The sequence below is a fragment of the Chiloscyllium punctatum genome, chromosome 1 (assembly GCF_047496795.1).
Source record: "Chiloscyllium punctatum isolate Juve2018m chromosome 1, sChiPun1.3, whole genome shotgun sequence".
Classification (NCBI taxonomy): Eukaryota; Metazoa; Chordata; class Chondrichthyes; order Orectolobiformes; family Hemiscylliidae; genus Chiloscyllium; species Chiloscyllium punctatum.
In genome coordinates, this window is record NC_092739.1 from 45,855,680 (window position 1) to 45,881,349 (window position 25,670).

General features: G+C 40.8%; 2 protein-coding genes across 2 annotated transcripts in view; one reads left to right on the forward strand and one right to left on the reverse strand.

The window, feature by feature from the left end:
• The window catches only part of LOC140460210 (uncharacterized), a 151,696-nt gene that overhangs the window by 47,925 nt on the left and 78,101 nt on the right, over positions 1-25,670 (forward strand). The window contains exon 2 of the transcript XR_011954011.1: positions 8,129-8,305. The gene's annotated coding sequence lies outside the window, so the exon portion shown is untranslated. The remainder of the gene's footprint in view (positions 1-8,128; positions 8,306-25,670) is intronic.
• The window catches only part of LOC140460372 (cytokine-dependent hematopoietic cell linker-like), a 122,935-nt gene continuing 107,636 nt past the window's right edge, over positions 10,372-25,670 (reverse strand). Inside the window, exons 18-19 of the mRNA XM_072554911.1 lie at positions 25,286-25,441; positions 10,372-10,715 (exon numbers count right to left, since the gene is read on the reverse strand). Coding sequence (XP_072411012.1) covers positions 10,587-10,715; positions 25,286-25,441 — 285 coding nt within the window. The 3' untranslated portion in view covers positions 10,372-10,586. The remainder of the gene's footprint in view (positions 10,716-25,285; positions 25,442-25,670) is intronic.

Sequence of the window (25,670 nt, forward strand, 5' to 3'; positions counted from 1 at the left end):
TGCATTCATCCAGGCAAATGAGGCATGTTCCATCACACTCCTGACTTGTACATTGTAGATAGTGGATGGGCTTTGGAGAGTCATGAGGTGAGTTAATTGCTGGAAGATTCCAAACCCCTGACCTTCTCTTGTAGCCACTGTCCTTACATGGCCAATCTAGTTCAGTTTCTGATTAATGGTAATCCCAAAGATCTTGATAGAGCGGATTCAGCGACAGTAATGCCATTAACTATCAAGGGGTGATGATTAGAACATAGAACAATACAGCGCAGAACAGGCCCTTTGGCCCTTGATGTTGCGTTGACCTGTGAACTATTCTCAGCTCGTCCCCCTACACTATCCCAAAATCACCCATGTGCTTATCTAAGGATTGTTTAAATCTCCCTAATGTGGCTGAGTTGACTACATTAGCAGGTAGGGCATTCCACGTCCATACCACTGTCTGTGTAAAGAACTTTCTTCTGACATCTGTCTTAAATCTATCACCCCTCAATTTGTAGTTATGCCCTCTCGTACAAGCTGATGTCATCATCCTAGGAAAAAGTATTTCACTGTCTACACTATCTAATCCTCTGATCATCTTGTATGTCTCTATCAAATCCCCTCTTAGCCTTCTTCTTTCCAATGAGAACAGACCCAAGTCTCTCAGCCTTTTCTCATAAGACCTTCCCTTCAGACTGGGCAACATCCTGGTAAGTCTCCTCTGCACCGTTTCCAATGCTTCCACATCCTTCCTGTAATGGGGTGACCAGAACTGTACACAATATTCCAAGTGTGGCAGCACCAGCGTTTTGTATAGTTGCAGCATAATATTGCGGTTCTGGAACTCAATCCCTCTACCAATGAAACCTAACACACTATGCCTTCTTCACAGCATTATCCACCTGGGTGGCAACTTTCAGGGATCTATGCACATGGACTCCAAGATCCCTCTGCACATCCACACTACCAAGAATCTTTCCATTGACCCAGTACTCTGCCTTTCTTTTATTCTTTCCAAAGTGCATCACTTCACATTTAGCTGCATTGATCTCAATTTGCCACCTCTCAGCCCAATTCTGCAGTTTATCCAAGTCTCCCTGCAACCTGTAACATTCTTCCAAACTCCACCGACTTTACTGCCGTCTGCAAATTTACTAATCCATCCATCTATGCCTGCATCTAAGTCATTTATAAAAATGACAAACGGCAGTGATCCCAAAACAGATCCTTGTGGCACACCACTAGTAACTGGACTTCAGGCTGAATATTTTTCATCAACTACCACTCGCTGCCTTCTTCCAGAAAGCCAGTTTCTAATCCAATGTTAGATCTTCTGTTGTTAGAAATGGCCATTACCTGGCACTTACATTGCATGAGTTTTACTTGTCACTTGTAAGCCCAAGCTAGATATTATCAAAGTCTTGCTGCATTTAGACATTTACTGGTTCAGTAAGTGAGGACTAATGAATGATACAGACATTATCAAACCTCCCAGCTTCTGACCTTAAGATGTTGGAAGGTCTTTGATGAAGTAGCTGAAAAGGTAGTTGGGCCTGGGCCACTATCCTGAGGAGCTCCTGCAGAGATGTCCTGGAGCTGAGATGACTGACCAACCCACAACAATCATCTTCGTTTGTGCTATATGTGACTCCAACCAGTGGAGAGTATACCCTCTGATTCCTGTTGACTCCAGTGCCAAACTCAACCAAATGCAGCCTTGATGTCAAGCGCTGTCACTCTCATGTCTCTTCTGGAATTCAGCTCTTTTGTTAGTGTTTGTACCAAGCTGTAATGTCGTCAGGACTGAGTGGTCCTGGCGAATTACTAATTTGTTCCTTGGTTGCATTGTTGATGTCATCTTCCATAACATTGCTGATGATTCAGAATAGATTGATGAGGCAGTAACTGGCTGGATTGGATTTGTCTTGCTTTTTGTATATTGCACATACCTGGGCAATTTTCCACATTGTCAAGTAGCTCTACAGGAACAGCTTGGCTGGGGGTACAGCAAATTCTGAAATATATGTTTTCAGTACTATTGCTGGAAGGTTGTCAGAGCCCATAACTTTTGTAGTATCCAGTGTCTCCAGTCATTTCTTGATATCACATGGAGTTAATCAAATTGGTTAAAGGTTGGCATCTGTGATGATTGTCCCTGCTGGTTGGATCATCCACATGGCACTTCTGGCAGAAGCACGTGGCAAATGGTTCAATCATATCTTTTGAATTCATGTGCTGGTCTCTCCAATCATTGAAAATGAAGGTATTTGTGAAGGCTTTTCCTTCGGTGAGTTGTTTACTTGTCCTCAACATTCATGATTAGATGTGGCAGGACTGCAGAGCATAACTCTCACCCATTAGTTGTGGAATCACTTAATTTTATTTATCACTGCAACGTATGCAGTTGGCATTGAAGAGGTCCTGTTTTCTAACTTCATCAGCTTGCCACTGGTTTTGCTCCTGGCATGCCCTCCTGCACTCATCATTGAGAAAAGGGTGATCAACCAAGGTTGGGATTGTAATGGTGGCATGGGGGATATGCTGGGCCATGAGTTTGCAGATTGTGTTTGAGGACACGTCTAGTTGTTCATGGCTACATCATTGCATACATGTCCAATCTTGAGTTGCTAGATCTGTTCAGTCTATCCAATTTAATTTGGTGTTAGTGCTGTGCAACAAGATGGAAGTTGTCTTAATGTGACAATGGAATCTTGTCTCCACAAGAACTCATCATCATCAATGGTCCCTTGCAAATAAGGATGATTCTCTTCCACTCTCAGAGTGAGTCTGTAGGTGGCAGTACAGACTGATGTGGCTACCACAAGCTCTGTAATACTTGGGGTGGGTGGTTGGGGCATTGGAATGGCAGCCTGCTCCTTCCACTTTTTTCTCAATGTCAAGTCTTGAGGTGCCTTCCCAGATGCACCTCCTCCATTTTGGATGGTCTTGGGCCAGTGGGAATGCTGCACTTTACCAGTGAGTCTTTGAGGGTTTCCCTGAAGTGCTTCCTTTACCCACCTGGGGCTCGCCTGCCGTTTCAGAGCTGGGAGTAGAGCACCTACTTGGGGAGTCTCATATTGGCCGTGTAGACAATGTACCCAACCCATTATAGCCAATCAAGGGTGGTCAGTTTCCTGACCCACAGGCCACCATCAGTGAAGACTGGGGACAATATTTCATCCTCACTAACACTCAACACTGGAGACCCAGGGGTGCGTACTCACTGTATGCCAGACTAATGCCATTTGCAAATTTGCTGATTACACCACCAAAGTAGGCCGAATTTCAGATCGCGATGAACAGACTATAGACGGGAGGTGGAAGACCTGGAAAATGGTGCACTGAGAACAACCTAGCTCTCAATGCCGGCAAAACCAAGGAACTCATTATTGATTTTCGGTGGGAAATTACTCATGCCTCCTTACACATTAACAACACACAGGTGGAACGAGTGGAGAGGGTCAAGCTCCTGGGAGTGGTCAACCACAACAAGCTTTCGTGAACTCTTCATGTGGATGCATATGTCTCTTCTTCCTCAGGCAGCTGAGGAAATTTGGCATGATGATGAATACACTTGCCAACTTTTATAGGGGCATCATCAAGAGCATTCTATCTGGATGTATCACTACCTGGTATGGCAACTGTACATTCAAGGTCGGAGATGGTTACAGAGAGTGGTGAACTCAGCCTGAACAATCACAAAGGCCAAACTCCCATCTATAGAATCCATCTACCAGGCCCATTGTCAAGGAAAGGCCGCCAGCATTTTCAAAGATCCATCCCACTCTGACAATGCTTTTCTACAACTTCTACCATCAGGGAGAAAGTACAGAAGCCTGAACACACGCACCAGCCGGTTTTGAAACAGTTTCTACCCTACTGTGGCTAAAATACTAAATGGACTCACAAACTTAACATTTGCCTGTACCTGTGTTTTTGTTTTTGCTCCTGTTTACCTATTATTTATTTATCAATGCTATTTAACTATGGGATCTGCCTGTATTGCTCGCAAGACAAAGCTTTTCACTGTGCCTCGGTACACGTGACAATAAATTCAATTCAATTCAATTCAATTCAGTGCCTTGATGCGGGGGATGTTGGCCTGATCAAGGACACTGGTATTGGTGTGTCTTTCTTTCCAGCAGATTCGCAGGATGTTACGAAGGCAGCGTTGGTGGCATTGTTCTAGTCCCTTGAGGTGTCTACTGTAGACAGTCCATGTGTCACAGCCATATCGAAGGGTGGGATCCACCACAGCTCTGTAAGCCTTGAGCTTGCTGTCAGATCTGATGTTGTTCTTGAACAACCTTCTTCTCAGGCGACTGAAGGCTGCACTAGCACACAGGAGGTGGTGCTGGATATCTCAATAGCTGCTTTGGCCAACAGGACACTTCTGAGATATTAGGTGTGGTCAATATTCTATAAAGCTTTCCTATAGATCTTGATGATCATGGATTTGCTCCATAATGCTGAGTCAGGTTGATAGAGGGCCTTCTTATGGATGTTCAGGGTGCGTGATCCATGTTCTGCAAAGGTCACTGATACTGATACTGTCTGGTCAGATGACTCCCTAAAAGATCGACTAGTAGTGGTGAGCTAAGGTATATTTTTCTCTCATTAGTTCCCTCACCATTTGCCACAGACCCAGTCTAACAGGCGCGTCCTGTCTTGCCCAGTTCAGTGAGTTGTAGTGCTACCGAGTTACTTTTTACAATGACATTGAAGTACCCCACCCAGTGAACATTCTGCACCCTTGCTACCCTCAGTGCTTTCTCCAAGTGATGTTCAACATGGAGGAGTTCTGATTCATCAGCTGAGGATATGCAGTGCCTGGTAATTAGCAGGTCTTCTTTGCTCTTATTTGACCTGATGCAATGATACTTCATGCTGTCCAGAGTTAATGTTGAGGACTCCCAGGAAAACAGCTCCCTGAGTGTACACACCATATCTGCTTTGTCTGTCATTTGTGCGACAGAAGATGTTGATGGTGTTCTCTGAAATAGTGTGTGTAAGGTATGATTCTGTGAGTATGATTATATAAATCTTTCTCTTCATTAGTTTGTGAGATAGTTCTCCCAAGTTTTGGCACTAACACCCAGATGTTAATGAACGACTGGATTTGCCAGTGCCATTTCCGGTGCCTTAGTTGATGTGAGGTTGTCTGATTTATTTAATTTCTTAATTTTTTTTGATACGATTGAATGGTTTATGAAACCATTTTAGGAGGCAGTGAAGAATCAATCACATTGCTGTGGATCTGGAGTCACAGGTAAGCATAGTGCTGGAAGACATGCCAGGAGTAACATCAGACATACCTAAAAGTGAAGCAGTAATCTGATGAAATTACAAAACTGGGTCTCTTGCGTGCCAAATACCTTCAGTAGCAAGTGTCTTTCCCTGAAGGGCATTAGTGAACCAGTGTGTTTTGGTTGATACTGTTTTCATTGTCATCATTAGACTTTTAGTTCCAGGTTTTCATTAAATTTGAATGGCACCATCTGCAATGGTAACGTTTGAACCAAGTTCCCAAGACCATTACTGGATTACTTAATGCATCGACAATAGTATAACACCATCATCCTCTCTTCATCAGTTTTAAAAAGGCAGCTCCACAAAAGACAACCAAAAGGCCAGTCTCTTCCCTACTTCAGTCCAGTTAAAACCTCTTGCAGATCAACTATGAAGGGCATCACAGCAGCAGAGACAATTCTCCAATGGCAAGCCTTCTCTTCAGACAAGGCGCCATCTCAACTTCAACTGACCAGGCCTACATCAAAAGGCAGAGTCTGAATTTGTTTCAATAAGTTCCTCTTTTATCTCCATCTGTAATTAATGGTTGCACATATGCTGAAAAATTGATTATGGAGCACTTTTCTCCTGTCCTTACCCAAGTCCTCACATGCACATTTTTCAGGAAATTTTAATTTGCTTTGACTTGATTAGCTGTAAAATGTTTTTGGTTGTTTTACTATTACACGAGCTGTCATTGACAAATCAAGCTACAGAATATATTGAAAGAATATTGAGCCATAAAGAAAAGGGTGATGCCACAAACTGGCACTTCCTGGAAATACTGTTCTTTGTTGTAACATCAGAGCACCCTTGTAGCAGGAAATGTGAATTTGGAGGAATGCTGCAATATAGTGATTTGCTTCATTGCTGCGCTGACGTTTTTATGAACTGTTCTAAATGAAAATCCTAAATGCATTTTAAAGAGAAGCCCAGAATTTGCAGGAATAAATAATTTCACATATTTCCTGTTCCTGCTGGACTTCTTCCAGCACCATTCAGCTGAAAAATGTTTCACCCACAAATTTGCTCCAAATGCAAACTGACCAAGGCATGGGTAGAGCAATGGTTAAAAAAATACTGATGCAATTTCCTGAACCAAATTGAAAGGTTTTGAAAGAAACAGAAATGTTGGGAGGAGTCGGTGTTAAAGAGAGTGAATTCCAATGTGAAATCAGGTACAGAGATGCAGAGGGAATCAGGAACTGGATTAAGAGAGAGAGATGAGTCAGAAAGAATCAATCTCCCAACAATACATGACCTGAAGGAATAATATACTACAGTTTTACTTCCTTGGCAACTTACTGATGACTAACCATGACAAATATTGAATTAAGAATATCTAATAATTACTATGTTTCACACTCACTGTGAGCTTAATAGGTAAATATAACTCAGTGAAACTCTCAGAGTATAAGGGCATGTAGCTGCATGTTGTGAACAATGGAGTCATGAAATCATCTGATAATAGCAATTGACAGTTTACTGTGTATTTAACACATTGTTGTTCAATTTACACATTAGTAATGGCTTGTGTGATTCAAATACTGAGCGCTGAATTGTCCTATTTTCAATTAGTGTTTTTCTCGGTGAGATTCATGGTGCCTGGTCCATCATGACCCATGTTGACTTTTCATACGCAATCTGTCAGTGTTCATTCATTAATTATGCAAACAATCTCCTCAGTGTCTATCTCATGAAATCATGAAGCAGGATTGTCAGAGATGTTCATCACTACTGAAAGCATTCAACAACCATGCCATTGTCACCATATTTAAATTTGAGCCATATACCACTTCAAATGCCACAAGCCCAGGAACTGCCCCTTACACTACAGTAGTCATCTGCCATCACCGAGGACAGAGCTCAGAAAGGGAAGTTGGTATCCCATCTCACTGACAGGGAACTGGAACTGCTAGTGGACAGGTTGGAGGAAAAGAGGGCAGTTTTGACTTTTGACCATCAAAAGAGGCCGTGCCACTAAAGGCAGCTAATCTAGACTGAGTTAGTGGCAAAAGTTACTGTTGTGTCCCAGGATAAAAAAAGTACACAACAGTACACAATGAAGAGTTGTTGACCTTTGGGGCCTCTGCAAGGCTAAGTGCCATCACTTTCTCTCAATTACTTCACACAGAAGAATATTACTCAGTCTAACTCTGCCACTGCACACACCCCTCACAAAGGTTCATGGACTACAATTCTCACTATTACATGCATCATGTCTACTCAATGGCTCTCACGCACCTCATCTTACTAAACGATTAATCCTTCCTGCCCTCTACGCTTCTTACTCACACAGCCATACAGCACCATATCCAATCCCTTCACTAGTTAATATTCTCAACCTTGACAAAATTTTCCACATGTTCTTTACAAACGTCTGCAATAAGGTTCTATTAGCTTTTGTGTTAAAATTCAGAGTTGATTTCACATTGATTTCACTTGTTGGAGAGAGTTTCAAACTTCTATCACACTCTACATAAAGAATTATTTCCTAACTGAGCTCCTGAAAGGTCTAACTCTAATTTTTAGTCTAATCCCCTAGAGTTAAACTCCCAACTAGTGGAAATTCAATTTATGTTATATGTTTCACTTAGTTCCCTGAATACTTTGACCAACTCATCCTTAACCTTCTAAACTTGAGGGAATACAACATGTTTAATCTCAACTCAAAGTTTCATTTCTGAATACAGGTATCATGTAACCAATGCAACCTACACTTAACTCTCTACATGACCAAATAATTTTCTGTACTTATTCCCTTCATTTTAATGACTAATGTGCCTGAATTCCTTTGTATCTGCTCCATTTTTGCCTTTCTCACCAGTTTGAAAGAATTGTTTTCTATCCTTTTTAGATCCAAAGTGCATGAGGAGAAAGTGAGGACTGCGGATGCTGGAGATCAGAACTGAAAATGTGTTGCTGGAAAAGCGCAGCAGGTCGGGCAGCATCCAAGGAGCAGGAGAATCGACGTTTTGGGCATGAGCCCTTCTTCAGGAATGAGGAAAGTGTGTCCAGCGGGCTAAGATAAAAGGTAGGGAGGAGGGACTTGGGGGAGGGGCGTTGGAAATGCGATAGGTGGAAGGAGGTTAAGGTGAGGGTGATAGGCCGGAGTGGGGGTGGGGGCGGAGAGGTCAGGAAGAAGATTGCAGGTTAGGAAGGTGGTGCTGAGTTCGGGGGTTGGGACTGAGACAAGGTGGGGGGAGGGGAAATGAGAAAACTGAAGAAATCTGAGTTCATCCCTTGTGCTTGGAGAGTTCCTAGGCAGAAGATGAGGTGCTCTTCCTCCAACCGTCATGTTGCTATGGTCTGGAGATGGAGGAGTTCAAGGACCTGCATGTCCTTGGTGGAGTGGGAGGGGTAGTTGAAGTGTTGAGCCATGGGGTGGTTGGGTTGGTTGGTCAGGGTGCCCCAGAGGTGCATGACTCTTTTTGGCCACAATGAATTTATTATATATAATTTTACTGATTAATCAACTTACTGGTATCCTTTGAAATTTTTATGCTTCCATTTATGTTCCTTGGTGAATCTTGTTACTGCAAGGAAACAAGTTTCAAGTCTACCTCAGCCAGATCAGAAATTGAACCCGGTGCGTCAAAATGATCCACACACCACCCATCTAGTCAAATAAGCTAACCATCTGCTTGAGCAAGCAAAAATATGAAGACCAAACCTATGCACAGAATACCAAATATGGTCTCACCAGAGGCCTTATGATTATAGCAATTCTTGCAATAGAGATCAGCATGCCACTTAAAGTCATAGAGTCATAGGTTCATACAGCACAGAAACAGGTCCTTCGGTCCAACCAGTCTATACTGAACATAATCCTAAAATAAACTTGTCCCACCTGCCTGCTCCTTGCCCATTTCCCTCCAGACCATTCTTATTTGTGTATTTATCCAAATGTCTTTTCAGCTCTGTAATTGTGCCCAATGAAGGGAAAATTGGAGCCCACTTTACAAGCAGGGATCTGATCTTAGTGGGCAGTGTAGTCAGATATGTGACATCCAATATCTCCAGGACTTACAATGGAAGCTGCAACACGAGAGGGTGCCAGCCTGCTGCGAGTTTGTGACCCAGGTCAGTGCAGTCTCAGCCCTTTGAAAGAATGCCCAGTACTGCAGGAAGAAGGTCAATGATTTTCTCTACTCTGCCAGTGTAAGTACCACGATCTTCTCTCCAATTCCTCACAATTACACCATCTCTGTGATTGTACTCACCCCTCCTCAAGGCTCATCTCCACTACTCTCACCTTTCCCTGTATCTTCTACATATAAAGGTGTGCGGAAGCCTTCCTTAATTTAGTTCATATTGAGTGTTGCAATTTGAGAGTTGGGGCTCTTAAAATAGCTTAATTGAGCTCTCTGCGTCCAACTAAAGGCCTGAAAAATATAACAATAGGACCCAGAGGATGCTTCCAATTGACTATTCTTATTTGTGAATAGATTTGTAATATCATCGAAACCCTACAGTGCAGATAGAGGCCATTTGGCACCCCCCCCCGACAACTATAGCCCATAGCCACACATTTAAAATGGCTAACCCACCTAGAATGCACAACTCTCAACACTATGAACAATCCACCTAACCTGAAACACTGTGGGAGGAAACTGGATCACCTTGAGGATACACACAGACATGGCAAGAATGTGCATACCCCACATAGACAGTTACCCAAGGCTGGATTTGAACCCAGGTCCCTGGTACTATGAGGCAGCAGTGCTAACCACTGAACCACTGTGCCATCCACATTACTTACCTTTCTTTGGTAAACTTTGGTACATGGCTTTCTCTCATGTCATTTGAGCCATAAGTGAATGCAGTGAATAGTTAAGACCCCAGCACAGTTCCTTACAAGACACACACAGCTGCTAATTTCAGTCATGATACAGTAATACATAATAATCAGGTAAATTAGCCACAATTACTCAAACAAAGTTGAATTTCTGTATTTCGCTTTTGCCTACAAAAGTGATAAATGTACAACTATACAAAAAAAGTGACAATCTTCATTTGTTACAAGTTAAAATAGTATTAGTGATATAGTTAAAAGCTATAGTTCTACATTTTCCAAGAAATATAATAGCATATCGCCCTTTCTTTTAACATATATTTTCCTGTATTATTATCTTAAATGACAGTGAACTGCTTTTGTGAACAAATTATCTGAAGGTTGTTAGAAAAGTACAGTAGGAACATGTACTGAAGTATGTACATAGAAATATTTACATTGAAATAAATTAATGCAGTTTTAGGTATACAATGTTAATAATAAAGGATAAAAATCATTAACATGTGACGCTATCAATATGTTAATGCAGTATCAGTGGAAAAGTCAGGGTACATTGTTCCATTTGGCTTCCTGATTGGTCTCTTCGATCAATTAGTCGCAAAGGAATATTTTTATGGATGTTTATAATTTCAGGCACTGAATCAAATATCTGTGTAGTGGTGAAAAATAGATATTTTTAGCAACAAAACATTTTAGAGGACTTCAACTAGAGAAACTCAATATGTGTGATTCAGTTGCAATTTTCTCTTAAAACATTCTTAAATTGTAAATACCTGGAATATATCTGCTAAACGTTACAGGGCGACCACCATATCTACAGGTCCAATTACAGCATTTTCCCACGGCCTGAACATATTACATGGAACATTCCAGAACCAGGGACCAGGGGGCTGCCGATGAGGTAAATTTCCCATTGAAACGAATGGGCGTGCTACTATCTGCGGTAGGTCTTAGAACGTACCCCAGCAGACACAGGGGGAACTACTGATTAGATAAGTCCACACCAGCCCTCTGAAGAGGAACCCACCCAGACCCTTTCCCAACCCTATATTCACCCATGACTAATGGACCTAACACTATGGACAATTTAGCATGGCATCTTTGGACTGTGGGAGGAAACCGGAGCACCCGGAGGAAACCCACGCAGACACAGGGAGAATGTGCAAACTTCACACAGACAGTCGCCCAATGCAGGAATCAAACCCGGGTTGCTGGCGCTGTGAGGCAGCAGTGCTAACCACTGAGCCACCGTGCTGCCCATTTTAAATGTATTTAAAAACAAGCAAATTATCTTATTTGTGCAAGTTTTGCTTAATTAAAAAGAATGATTTAATATCATAACAATACTCTGTTTAAAATAGTTGCTTCTATTTTATGAGCATTGCAGGCAAGGCTGGTATTTGCTGCACATATCTATATTCTTCTGAAAAGATGTTGGTGAGCCATGTCCTTAAACAGCTGAAGTTCATGTGTTGCCACATAACATGTGGAACTCCATACATGTCCATATGAAAAGGGTGGCCTAAGACACCAAATATCTGTCTGTCTCAACCTTCAACAGATCTCACAGCCAACTATCATCATGTCTAGAGAATGTCAGAGATTCACAAAGAATGAAGAACTTTTTTTTCATCTCCAACTTAGGTGATCAGCCCTCTATCCTGAGACTTTTCCCCCATGTTTTCAAGTTACAATGGAAACAACCTTTTACTGTCAACCCTGTCTAGCCCCCATAAGGATCATGATTCAATGAGTTCAACGCATTTTTCAAATGCTAGAGTACAGGCCCAATTGACTTAATCTCTCTGAAGACAACTTTCTCATTCCAAAGGCCAATCTTGTGAATATTCACTGTATTGCCTCCAATGCCAGTAGATACATTCGTCAATGAGCAAACCTGCACATGGTATACCTGGTGTGGTCTCACCAAGACCATGTATAATTGCCTAAAGATTTCCATAAATGTGGACTTTATTGCAAGGGGTTTGTGGTACAATATGCCATTTGCTCCCCTAATCGTACAATGAATATGCATGCTAACTGTCTCTGTTCCTTGTTTCAATATAACCAAGTACCTCTTCAGAGAAACATTTACAAATTTCATATCTTATTATAAAAATATTCTACTTCTCTATTTTTACTTCGAAAATGAATAGCCCCACTTAATATTCCACCTCTAACCTTATTTCCCAATCACTTAATGTATATTTAATAGAACATAGAATGTTACAGCATAGTACAGGCCCTTCAGCCCTCGATGTTGCACTGACCTGTCAACATAATCTGATACCCATCTAACCTACACCATTCCAGTGTTATCCATATGTATGTCCAATGCCCATTTATGTGTCCTTAATGTCGGTAAGTCTACAAATTTTGCAGGCAGGCCGTTCCACACCCTTACGACTCTCTGAGTGAAGAAACTACCCATAATATCTGTCCTATATCTATCACTCCACAATTTAAAGCTATGTTAGCCTTCACCATCCAAGGAAAAAAGCTCTCACTGTCCACCCTATCTAACACTCTGATTATTTTTATACGTCTCAATTAAGTCACCTCTCAAGTTTCTTCTCTCCAACGAAAACAGCCTCAGTTCCCTCACCCTTTCCTCATAAGACCTTCCTTTCCATACCAGGCAACATCCCAGTAAATCTCCTCTGAACTCTTTCCAAAGCTTCCACATCCTTCCTATTATGCGGTGACCAGAACTGCACGCAGTACTCCAGGTGCGGCCTTACCAGTGGCTTGTACAGCTGAAGAATGACCTTGTGGCTCCGAAACTCAATCCCCCTACCAATAAATGCCAACACACCATATGCCTTCTTAATAAACCTATCAGTCTGGGTGGCAACTTTCAGGGACTTAGGCACCAGGACACCGAGATCTCTCCGTTCATCTACACTGCCAAGAATTTTACCATTAGCCCAGGACTCTGCATTCCTATTACTTCTTCTGAAGTGAACTACCTCACAATTTTCTGCATTAAACTCCATTTGTCACTTCTCAGCCTAGCTCTGTATCTTATCTATGTCCCTCTGTAACCCACAACATTCTTCAGCACTATCCACCACTCTGCCTAACTTAGTGTCATCCACAAATTTACTAACCCATCCTTCTACACCCACATCCAGATCATTTATAAAAAGGTCAAACAGCAGTGGCCTCAAAACAGATTGTTGTGGCACACCACTGGTAAGTGAGCTCCAAGATGAACATTTCCCATCAACCACCACTCTCTGTCTTCTTTCAGCTCGTCAATTTCTGATCCAAACTGCCAAATCACCTTCAATCCCGAAAGTCTGTAATTTGTGCAATAGCCTACCATGTGGAACTTTATCAAACGCCTTACTGAAGTCCAGATACACCACAGCAACCACTTTACCCTCATCCACCTGTTTTGTCACTCGAAGAACTCAATAAGGTTTGTGAGGCATGACCTATCCCTCACAAAACTGTGTTGACTATCTCTAATCAAATTATTCCTTTCCAGATGATTATAAATCCTATGTCTTACAACCTTTTCCAACACCTCACCCACAATTGAAGTAAGGCTCACTGGCCTATAATTACCAGGGATGTCTCGACTCCCCTGCTTAAACAAGGGAACAACATTTACTCTCCTCCAGTCTTCTGGTACTACTCCTGTCAACAATAATGACATAAAGATCGAAGCGAAAGGCTCTTCAATCTCCTTCGTGGTTTCCCAGAGAATCAGAGAATAAATCCCATCTGGCCCAGGGGTCATATCTATTTTCAAATCCTCCAAAATCTCAACCTTCTCTTTGTCAACCTCAATCCCATCTAATCTTGTAGCATGTATCTCCGTATCCTTGCTAACATTGCCCTCTTCCAATGTGAATACTGACAAACAGTATTCATTAAGCATTTCCACCAAGCCCTCATATTCCACACACAACTTTAATTGGCCCTATTCTTACTCTAGTGATATAGCTGTAGAAGGCCTACGGGTTTTCCTTGATCCTATCCGCCAACAACTTCTCATGTCCCTCCTGGCTCTCTTTAGATCTTTTCTGGCTAACGAATAACTCTCAATCCCCCTAACTGAGCCTTCACACCTCATCCTGACATAAGCCTTCTTCTTCCTCTTGACAAGAGCTTCAACTTCTTTAGTAAACCATAGCTCCCTCTCTCACCAACTACCTCCCTGCCTGATAGGTATATACTTATTTATCTCTTTGCAAACTTATTGCATCCAGTTTGCATTCATACCTGATTTTGTATCATCAAATTTAGATACTTTATTCCCTGTCTCCTCATCTAGCTCATTAATAGCTGAGGCCTCCACAATACTCCTTGTAGCACTTGGCTAGCTACAATCTGCCAATTTGAAAATACACTGCTTATCCCTACTCTTTGTTTCCAAGCTATTTTAATAATCTTTTATCCATGTTAAGACATTACTTCCAAATCTTTCAGCTTTTATTTTTCATTTGGAAATCCAAGTATACTATACTTAGTGGCTTCCTTTTATTTGCCCTACTTGTTAATTTGTCAAAATGCTAATATGTTTGTCAATGAGATTTCCATTTCACCCAATAATTACATTTCCATTATGTACCAAGAACCTATCTATCTCTGTCTTAAATACACTCAGGGGACCTGGCCTCCATTGCCCTTTGCAGCAGGGCCACCGCCCTCTGGCTGAAGAAATGCCACTTCATCTTAGTTTTAAAGGGTGACCTCTTCACTCCGAGGCTCTACCTTTGGTCCTAATCTCTCCAACAGTGGAAACAAATTCTTCACATCTACAGTATCCTTAACTCTCAGGATTGTGAAAGTTTCAATCAGATCCCCCCCCCCCCCCCCCCCCCGCCCCCCTCATCCTTCTAAACTTCATTACGTAGTCCTCAACTGCTTCTAATTTGACAAGTCCTTCATCCCTGGGATCCTTCTTGTAAACCTCTTCTGGGCCCCCTCAAGGCCTCACACCTGCTTACCATATTCCAAATGCGGTCTGACCAGAGTCTTAAACAGCCTCAGAACTACATTTCTGCTCTTCTATTCTAGCCCTCTTGAGATGAATGTTAATATTGCATGTACCTTCCTAACTGCCAGCTGAACCTTCATGTTAACCTTTAGCGAACTCTGATTTAGGACCTGACGAAGCAGCACTTTGAAAGCTAGTGATTCCAAATAAACCTGTTGGACTATAACCTAGTATAGTGATTTAGGAAGCCCAAGTACCTTTGGGCGTCAGATTTCCCAAGCTTTTCCCCATTCAGAAAATAGTCTACACCTCTATTCTTCCTATCAAATTGCGTAACCTCATACTTTCCCACATTACATTCCGTCTGCCACTTTTCTGCTCACTCTCATATCCTGTCTAAGTCCTTCTGCAGCCTCCCTGCTTCCTCAACACTACCTGCCCCTCCACCTAACGCTGCTCCCTGCATTTTCTCTCCTCTCTTTCTTGAATAGTGGTGTTACAATAGTCAAAAGTCTTGATGAGTTGTAGTTTCCAAATTACTTGGAATGAATGATATAAGTAATTACATCAAATCAAACTGGCCTGGAGTTTTCACTCAGCTGCTTGGGGTTTTACTGATGCAGTTTGTCCCAAATAGGTTACACCAACACAAAAGTTTGTAGAATTTCAAGTGCAAATTATGTCCCTTCATCCTGGTCCAAAGTTCTTTTCCAGATCAAATAAATCTTTATTGTGAACTTCAGTCATTTCCATTCAATTATAGGCCTTTGGAGACATAATTAAAATTGAACTGCTAATGGAAGGACACTACTCAATAAAATCTTTTGTATATAATTTGTAAGTCGTGGATTGATCAGTTCAGTAGGCTGGGAAGCTGCTTTGCAATGTAGAGTGAGGACAACAGTATGGGTTCAATTTCTATCACACACCAGGTTATAGTCCAACAGGATTATTTGGAAGTACTAGCTTTCAAAGCATTGCACCTTTGTCAGGTGGTTGTGGAGCAGGACCATAAGACACAGAATTTATAGCAAAAGGTTACAGTGTCGTGCTGCTGAAATATATTGAACAAACTTAGATTAAGTCTTTCATCTTTTAAAATAGGTTCGGTTTGTTAATATATATATCCCAGAACTCCTTTTAAGTCATATTCTCAAGATAACTTCAGGTTTTCTAATAAAAGGTGTCATCTCAACTCAGACAATGTATTAAAGTTTAAAATCCGTCTGTGTCAGATTGGGATTCACATATTAACGAACCAAAACGAGCAAACCCATTCTAAAAGATGAAAGACTTGATCTAATTTTGTTTAATATATTTCAGCTGCACGATACTGTAACCTTTTGCTATACATTTTGTGTGTCATGCTCCTGCTCTACAACCACCTGATGAAGAAGCAGCGCACCGAAAGCTAGTGCTGCCAAATAACCCTGTTGGATTATAACCTGCTGTTGAGTGATTTTTAACCTTGTCCACCTCATTCCAACACTGGCACCTCCAAATTACAACAGCTGAGACTACCATGAAGGACTCAGCCTTTCCCTTCATCTGAGGCATGATGACCTTCAGGTTAAACCATCATCAGTTGTCTCTGTAACGAGAGAACAGCCCTATGGGGTCCAGTTCAGGACTGTGGTAACTATACCTTTTACCTTTCTTTGTAAATTAAGAAACTGAATACTGTACCCTAACTGAACTGGTAAATGGATCTAGGTAGCATTATAAAGTTGTTTTATGTCACTTAAAATCTGGTCACTCACAGGTGGTTGTCTGGATCTTAAAATTAGAATGTTTTTTGATGATAACACATTTTTAAAGCAGTATTAATCAATGTGCTTACCAATCTTAGGAGCCCAAGGAATATTTTGTTAAACAAAGGCTTACAATAAAATATGTTCAGTTGTGTTAGTTCACGTCAGATTTTACATTTTCCAATATGCAAATATACTTGAGAAGGTTCTCGGATTTAAAAAGACACTTCTCAAAATCCACATTTCTAATTGCATCCAAACAGAAACTCTGCTTTAATTATTTTAATTTCAACGTACAACTGAATTTTGTTGTATTATTTAGGAAGTATAAATGGATGTGAGTCGAAATCATTGGAAGATATTAAAAGTGCAAATTTTGTTTGTTAAGATAAAGAATTATAAATAGCTCAGTGTAGTGACCTTGTATGCTCATGCCATATGGCCATGTTGCACTTTGTTTTTATATAAAACAACATTGCTAATACATTTGCAGCTGCATTGGCATCTCAATCTCTGGAGAGTTTATTAATCTGAGTCCTCACAGATACTCAGTGTATTGTCGCTTAGAGCTTGTTGCCTTAGCAACACCTTTATTTGTTTCTCAATGTTTTGTTTCAAATGAGCAGCAGGTGGATGTTGAGTCTTTAAAAATGACTTCAAGGCAATTGGAATGTCATCTGTGATCTGACTATCTCATTTGATGCCTGTTAAGGACAGTGGTTGAATTTCTGCTCAATAGCAATGAGATTCAAGATAAATTCAGGCCCTGTATAATTAGAGAACAAAAAATAGGTGCCCTTATAATTAAATACTCAGTACAAATAATCTGTCAACAAAAATGTAATCCCATATTTACTTCTTTTTGTTAAAATATTGAGGGCAAACTTTGAACCAGCTGAGTAGCGAACAGACCCTTTGTTTTATGAAGAATGAAACGGTCTTTGAGCCCCCACTTTATTTTCATATAATCAGAACATTAATGATGTGATTTAAATCAAAGAATCCAGACAATATGGAAACAGGCCATTCAGCCCAACAAGTCCAAACTGACCCTCCGAAGAGTAACCCACCCAGATCCATTCCCCCCTCTACGTTTACCCCGACTAATGCACCTAACCTACACGTCTCGGAAACCTGTGGGCAATTTAGCATGGCCAGTTCACTTAACCTGCACGTCATTTGGACTGTGGGAGGACCCAGAGGAAATCTAGCAGACACAAGAAGAATTTGCAAACTCCACACAGTCAGTCGCCCAAGACTGGATTCAAACCAGGTCTCTGTCACTGTGAGGCAGCAGTGCTAGTCACTGTGTCACCCTATTTGCTCCTGGGAAGAGGAATTATAAATTACTCATGGAGTCATACAGCATGGAAACAGACCCTTCGGTCTAACTAAACCACGCTGATCATGTACTCATACTAAACTAGTCTCATTTGCCTGTGTTTGTCTCATATCCTTGAAACCTTTCCTATTCATGTACTTATCTAAATGTCTTTTAAGCATTGTAATTGTACACTCATCCACCACTTCCTCTGGCAATTCATTCTACAGACGAGTCACTCCTTGTGTAAAAACGTTGCCCCTCATGTCCTTTATAAAACCTTTTCCTCTCGCCTTAAAAATGTGCCACCTAACTTTGAACTCCCCCACCCTGGGGAAAAGATGCTTGCTATTCATGTTATCTATGCCGTTCATGATTTTATAAACCTCTACAAGGTCAAGACACTGGAACACTCCACCTCAGAAACAATGATGATTGGGGCATTGAAGATTTTTAAGGCACAGATGAATAGATTCTTGTCAGGCAAGAGAACCAATGGTTTTTGGGGCAGATGGGGATCTGGAATTCAGAATACAAACAGATCAACCATGACCTTAGAGAGTGGTGAAGCACACTTTCTCCACCAATCGCATTCCCAACGCCCCTCCCCCAAGTCCCTCCTCCCTACCTTTTATCTTAGCCTGTTGGACACACTTTCCTCATCCCTGAAGAAGGGCTGATGCCCAAAATGTCGATTCTCCTGTTCCTTGGATGCTGCCTGACCTGCTGTGCTTTTCCAGCAACACATTTTCAGCTCTGATCTCCAGCATCTGCAGTCCTCACTTTCTCCTCGAAGATTTTAACCTACTGCGAATCCTCTTACAAGGATGCCTTCCTTGAAGAACTGAATGACCTATTTCGGCTCCCAAGGCTAAATTATTGTGTATAACTGCTATATTAAGAATTTTGAGACAAATGCAAGCTATTAACTATATGAATTCAGTTTCTCTATATTTTAATGCTGAATGTATAGCACCATTGGCTTGTGTTAAGACTACCTTCATTATGTATTCTGCTGCAGTAGCACCCTGGATATTTTAAAAGGTTCCTTCTCTCAGATGGTGTCCTTCTCTCTTTTAAAACTGTTGTCATCATCTACCTCCTCAAAAATTGAGTCCTTAACTCCATTGTCCTTGCAAATTATTATCTTATCCCCACCAAACCTTCCTCTCAAAGATCCTTAAACCAGGGCTCAAAATATATGGTTTTTGTTTTAAAAGGGTTCCTCATGAGTCTTCTTGGAAGATACACTTTAAATTTCGAGGACTCTTTTTCAATTTCACTCACTTCTTCCTTAGGTGACACAGTCACTTGGTAACATTAGATTCTGTACTTGTGATGATACATCGGGGCTTTGGGTACATACACAAGCAGAACTAAAAGAATTCATCAAAATCCCCAATGTTCATCATCTCTTCATGAAACTTAAAGCCTCAATACAAAACAAAACTCTTCCTATTCTATTTAAATTAGCAGAAGAAAGGCATAAGTTAGCAACACATGCTCTTCTTAAAAAACAATACATATCTAAGTTTCTATACATAAAAAAAATTACTCTAAACATGCTTTCTGCAGACTTGTGAGGTCAAAACCATTGTTTGTTTGTCTCTGACACAATCATTGCACCTCAAGTAATTCATAGCTTGCCATATGTTTAAGATAGCACATAAAAGCAAATCTTTATGAAAGCAAACTGTTAATAATAAATTAGATGATTGACATAGTATTCAGTTCAATAGCATCCACTACATTTAACTCCATATAATGATATTAAAATTAAGATGGGAGGTGTGCACTGATTTTCTCTCTTTCCACAACTTCAACAATCACAGCATAAACATCATCATTTTACATGTGGCCGACCATCTGAATGTTCAGATGGATGCTAGTCGGGCATTTGGTCTTGTGTAGATGGATATCACAAAACATAGTTAGGTATCTCTGGGATGTTTACCAATACAGGTTGCCAAGCAAGCATTTTATGGTAGCTTCTTCCAGACCCTCTTCAAGAGGGCAATTAAGATTAGGCTAGGACCATGACTCTAAGTGCGATATGGGACCCATATGAATTTTTACAGAGATCAAAGAGCTCGGTTGGGAAGCTCATTTCCTTCCTCAGCCTGCCTAACAAATGCAAATTTTCCAAAAAGGAAGATGGACGATGACAGTGTACAGCCAGGCAGAGGCCCTGCACTCAGCAAGCAGTTAGAACAAAACATGCAATCTTCAAGAAATGCTTTGTTTAAAAACAAATCCACTGTCTTTTCATCAATTTATACTTAAAAGAAATCCACATAGCATAACCTTTCAAGTGCACAAAAATGAATAACTAAGATATAACAAGTAGCTCCTGAACTCCTGCAATTTTCATCTATAAACTCCACATTAACTTTCAAGGAACTTGTTACCTCAGTTTTTCCGTACCACTTTAGCTGAGTATTCCTTTATTATAAAGTTTAAAGTTTAATTTTCTTCCCTTTCCTGTTACCTTTTCCCCTTTCAGCCCCTTTAGCATATTTTTAGTCCTGCACTTCCCCTTGCAGCTCCTCTCCCCACGTTTGTGATGCCCCCCCCCACCCCTCCAAGATTTTGGTGCCCCCTGTCTCCCCTTTGAAATTCCTCACTCCCTTTTGCTGCCCCTGCCCCTCCTTTTCAGATTTGCATGTCCCCATTCTTAAATCCTTATCTATCTTTTGAAGATTCTCTTGCTGCTTTGCAACTTCCTTCTGCCCATTTTGCAGCTTCTCTTTCCCTCCAGCTCCTCAGCCATAGTCCCTGGCCTCATACCTGAGCCTTGGTGGCCTCACTCTGCAGCCTCATTCCCAGGCTGTGGTTCCCATGTTCACTCCCTGGCCTCATTCCTTGCTCAGGACTCTTGCTTCCCATTCTACCCTCCACTACCTTGGGTTTTGTTGACTGTTGGCACTCACCTGGTTGCTTCATTCACAAGTTGCTTCTCTTCCACATTTAGTTCTGATAAGCTCAGTTTGTAATGTGGAAAGAGAAAGAGTCCATTGGTTTGAGGAGCAGCTCCTCATTATTTCCACGCATTGGATTTTGGAAGTGATGTTTCTTTGACTGGTCACCTGATCAGTCAGTTTCCCTGGGTGATTTGGGAATTTTGAAGGAAATTCCTTCCCCTCCTACCCCATGTACTCTGTGCATTGCCTTGATTGTGTTTTCTCTTCCTAGATCCATTTCCATCTTTCCCAAAGCTCTCTATTTGAATCCATACAATTATATAATGCCATAGATACCAAAGTGGCTCTTATCAAAACTACAAATGACATTCTTTGTCACAGTGACAAAGATAAACTGTCCTCCTCATCCTTCCCAACCTCTTATCTATCCAACTGCAGTCAGAGAATTGCATTCCAAACTTTTTGGTTTGCTCCCGCACCATTTCCTCTGGTATCTCCCAAAGATCAATTCTTGGTTCCCTCTTATTTTTCAGCCACATACTGCACCTTGGAAATATCGTCCAAAGACATGGCATTAATTTTCACATTAATACTAGTGATATCCAGCACTACCTTCCCACCACATTTCTGGACCCCTTCACCATTTGTAAATGATGAGGCTGTTTATCTGCCATCTATAGTAGATGAGCAGAAATGTCCTCTTAAATATTGGGATGACTGAAGCCATTGTCTGAAGACCCTTCTCCAAACTCCATTTCCTGCCGGTCAACTCCATGCTTCCCTGTCAATGGTTTCAGATTAAGCCGGTCCATTTGCAATGTTGGCATCATATTTGATTTTGAAGTGAGCTTTGAACCTCATATTCTTGCCAAATCGAAGACTGTCTAGTTCCACTTTTGTACAATTGTTCAGTGTTGTGTCAACTCACTTGTTTCTGAAACCTTCATCCATTTCTTCATTAATGCTAGACTCAAGTATTCCAATGCACACTTCGCTGGTCTCTTTGATTCTATTCACTGTAAACTAAAGATCAGCCAAAACTCTGATGGCCATGCCTTGACTTTGCGGAAAGCTCTTATTCTCCTATCACACCTGTGATTGATGGTTCCTGATCAGGCTGCGTCTTGGTTTCAAAATTCTAATACCTGTTTTGAATTCCATCCATGGCCTTGTCCTTGCTCCCTCTGCAATCTCCTCCAAGCTCACAACCCTCCAAAATATCAGCACTCTAATGTCTGACCTCTTGCATATTCCCAATTATTACTATTCTACTATTCATGACAGTGTTTCCTCCAAACTCTGTGAGTCCCTCCCTACACATCTCTGCTGCTGTCCTAGGTTTGACCAATTGTTTGGTCATCTGACACAACATAAGTTCAGGTGGAATTTAATGCCCTCCCTGTGTTAGGTTTGGAGATGGAAGGGTGTTAGGAGGGGAATATGCTTTTCCTTCTCTGCCTGGATTCAACTCATGGAGGGTATTCATTTCTCCCTTGCCTGAAATTAAGATTTTTATGTTGGAAATAAATATGCACTTAGGCGCATCAATCCACCACTGCCATTATTAATACAACAGACAGTGGGGGACTTGCCAGCAGGAAGTCTGAAAAGCAAAATGTATTGAGGTTGCCGGTGGGTTTCTGGTGGGGGAGGTGAGGATAGAGATGGTCTATTATTCAAAGGCACCTGTTTGATGGACCCAGCATGAACAAGGGTGGGGCTGCTGACAGGCATTGTTGTCTCCTCTTCCATATACCTCAACGTGTGTTCCACCATCCAATTAGATCACAGCTGATCTGATAATCCTCAATATATCTTTCCTGGTTTATAATGCTTGATTCCTTACTGATTAAAAATCTGTCTCCCTCAGCCTTGAATATTCTTAATAATTTAGCTACCATAGCCTTCTGTGGTAAAGAATTCCACAGATAGATGACAGTTAGAGAAAACATTTTCTTCTAATCTCTGTGTTAAATGGATTACCCCATATTCTGAAATTATGCTCTCTGGTTCAAGACTCTCCCACAAGGGGAAACAACCTCTCTGCATCTGCCCTGTTAAATTCCAAAATAATATTATAAGTTTCAACAAAGTCTCCTCTCATTTCCCTCAACAAGCCAAATCTATTCAACCACGCCTCATAAGAAAATCCCTCCATACCCAGAAACAATTTACAACAATTCTTTGGGCTGCTTCTAATGTAAGCTTATCTTTCCTTCGATATGGGACCAAAACTATTCACAGTATTCCAAGGGTGTGGCCTAACTCGTGCCTTGTATAGTTTTAGCAAAACATCCCTATTCTTATACTCCATTTTCTTTGAAATAAAGGCCTACAGACTATCTGCCTTGCCTATTATCCACTGAACTTGAAAACAAGTTTTCCTTGATTCATGCACAAAAAATCCCAGATCACCCTGTTCTGCAGCCTCCTGCAGTCTTTCTCCAAGTAAATAATATTCAACTTCTCTATTCTTCCTGCTGACGTGTATAATCTCATACTTTTACACATTATATTGCACCTGCCAAAATTTCTCCCTCTCACTTAATCTGTCTATGTTCCTCTGCAGACTCTTTGTATCGCCCTTACCACTTGCCTTCCCAGTAATTTTTTTGTGACATCCACAAATTTGGCGAAAATACAATATGATGATGTGGCGGTCGAACCCCTCTGCTAATTAAAACCAGCACCAGAAAAGCTCGCCTCGCCTCATAATCTGCTACAAGTGTGAGTGAGTGAAAGATTTCCACTGTTTAAAGAAAAATATTCAATTTATTTTCCTAACTCTAACAGTGAACACTGAACAAAAACCTGTTAACAAACCCCTTTTTCTTAATTAATCACTCTCTGACCCCATCTCTATTAAAATGCTACTCCAATAACTTAATTACTAAACACTAAATTAACTAAATTAAATCAAAGTTCACACAGTCTCTTATGCTGTCTTCCTTCTGGTCTTCCAAATCTGCTGTTTTCTCCCTGGGCCATCTTCTATGTTTTTTGTTTCACTGCCAGAGTCTTTGTATAAAATTCTTTGGTGCCTTTAACAGAGGGTGCCTTCCTCTATTTGATGTTCAATAGGCAGTTAGCTCTGACTAATTTTCAAAATGCCCTCCCTTTTACCAAGATTCATTGGTTTGATGTTGTCAAATTCGAATTCAATTGGTTTTTGGTATCCTGGAGATACCAAATTAAATGTGGGGATGAAGAGGAGATGAGAATGTCTGTCAGTAGCTCTACCCTTGTTCATGCTGGGTCCCTCAAACAGGTACCTTTGAATAGTGGACCATTTCCAAAATTAAATTCGTTGGTTAAATTCAAATCCAGTTGCCTTACCATCAAAACACAACCCCAAGCTAATGGTTATATATTATCAACTTGCAGCACTCTGTGCACTTGTCAGCTAGTCACAGACACAGACACAGACACAGACACAGACAATCTCTTAGCTCAGAAAAGCCCCCCTCTCTCTTAAAGTGACTATGCACTCTTTTGACTTCATAACAACATTCATTTTCCTCATCCAAGTCATTAATATATATTGTAAATAATTGTGGCCCCAACACTGATCGCTATGGCACTCCACCACTTACAGGTTTCCATCGTGAGAAAGACCCCTTTAATCCAACTTTCAACCTTCTATTAGTTCGCCAATCCTCTATTCATGACAATATATATCCAACATCATGGGCTGTTATCTTCTTTGTGTGTGGTACCTTATCAAACATCTTTTGGACACTGAAGAACTGATTGGAAAGCAGCACCCTGTGTTTTCAACTCTAGGAGCTTGACCTCAGGGAAGACCCATTTCTTCCTTGTCATGTGTGCAATTGGCATTTAATGGGCTAGCATCACCTAAGTGTTTTGCTTTCATCTACTCAATTTTTTTTAATTGTTGCCCAATTGCCTGATTATTGACTGAAGAAAATATCCTCTAAAGAAATTAATTATTCTAGAAATAATTGGAACAAAATGCTTTAGTTCTTTACATAATTACAAACTTAAGTCCTTTATGAAAGTAATTTTCCTTTATATTGCCCATCTGAGATCCATGCTATCTCACAAATCAAATCAAAATGTAGATATTTCAGCATTATGTTTCAGATGGGAGTGTGCACCTGAATGTAAAATTAACGTTTATCTTAATTGGCAAGGTGTGTTTAATTTCTAACTTCAAAAACTCACAAAAATATTAATTTTGTCCACCAAAGGCAGAAAAATTGTTTTGTTTATATTCTACGTAAGTCTGGAGCAATGAAATAGTATACAACTTACGTCATGTCCTCTGAGCCCACTGCCCAAAGCATACTGATTAGTGTCCTCTAGATATCGTATCTGAATGCTGTAAACTTTAAATCTGTAATATACCACCAACACGTATGGCTTATCAGGGTATCCTTTAGAACTATCTCTCACCAGGAAAGTGCCATTCTAAGTGAAGAGAAAACAAACTGTCACTGAATCAGAAATAAAGCATGCAAATCTCTACGCCTACGACTAACTATATAGCAAACTCTCCATGAATATTAGCATCTAGAAATAATTTTCAGAATGGAATAACTTTCTAAGAAAATGTAAACAGAACATTCCATTGGGTAAGCACGTGAGAACTTTGATAGTTTCTGAAAATATCTTTAGACTGGAAAGATATTTGATTTCA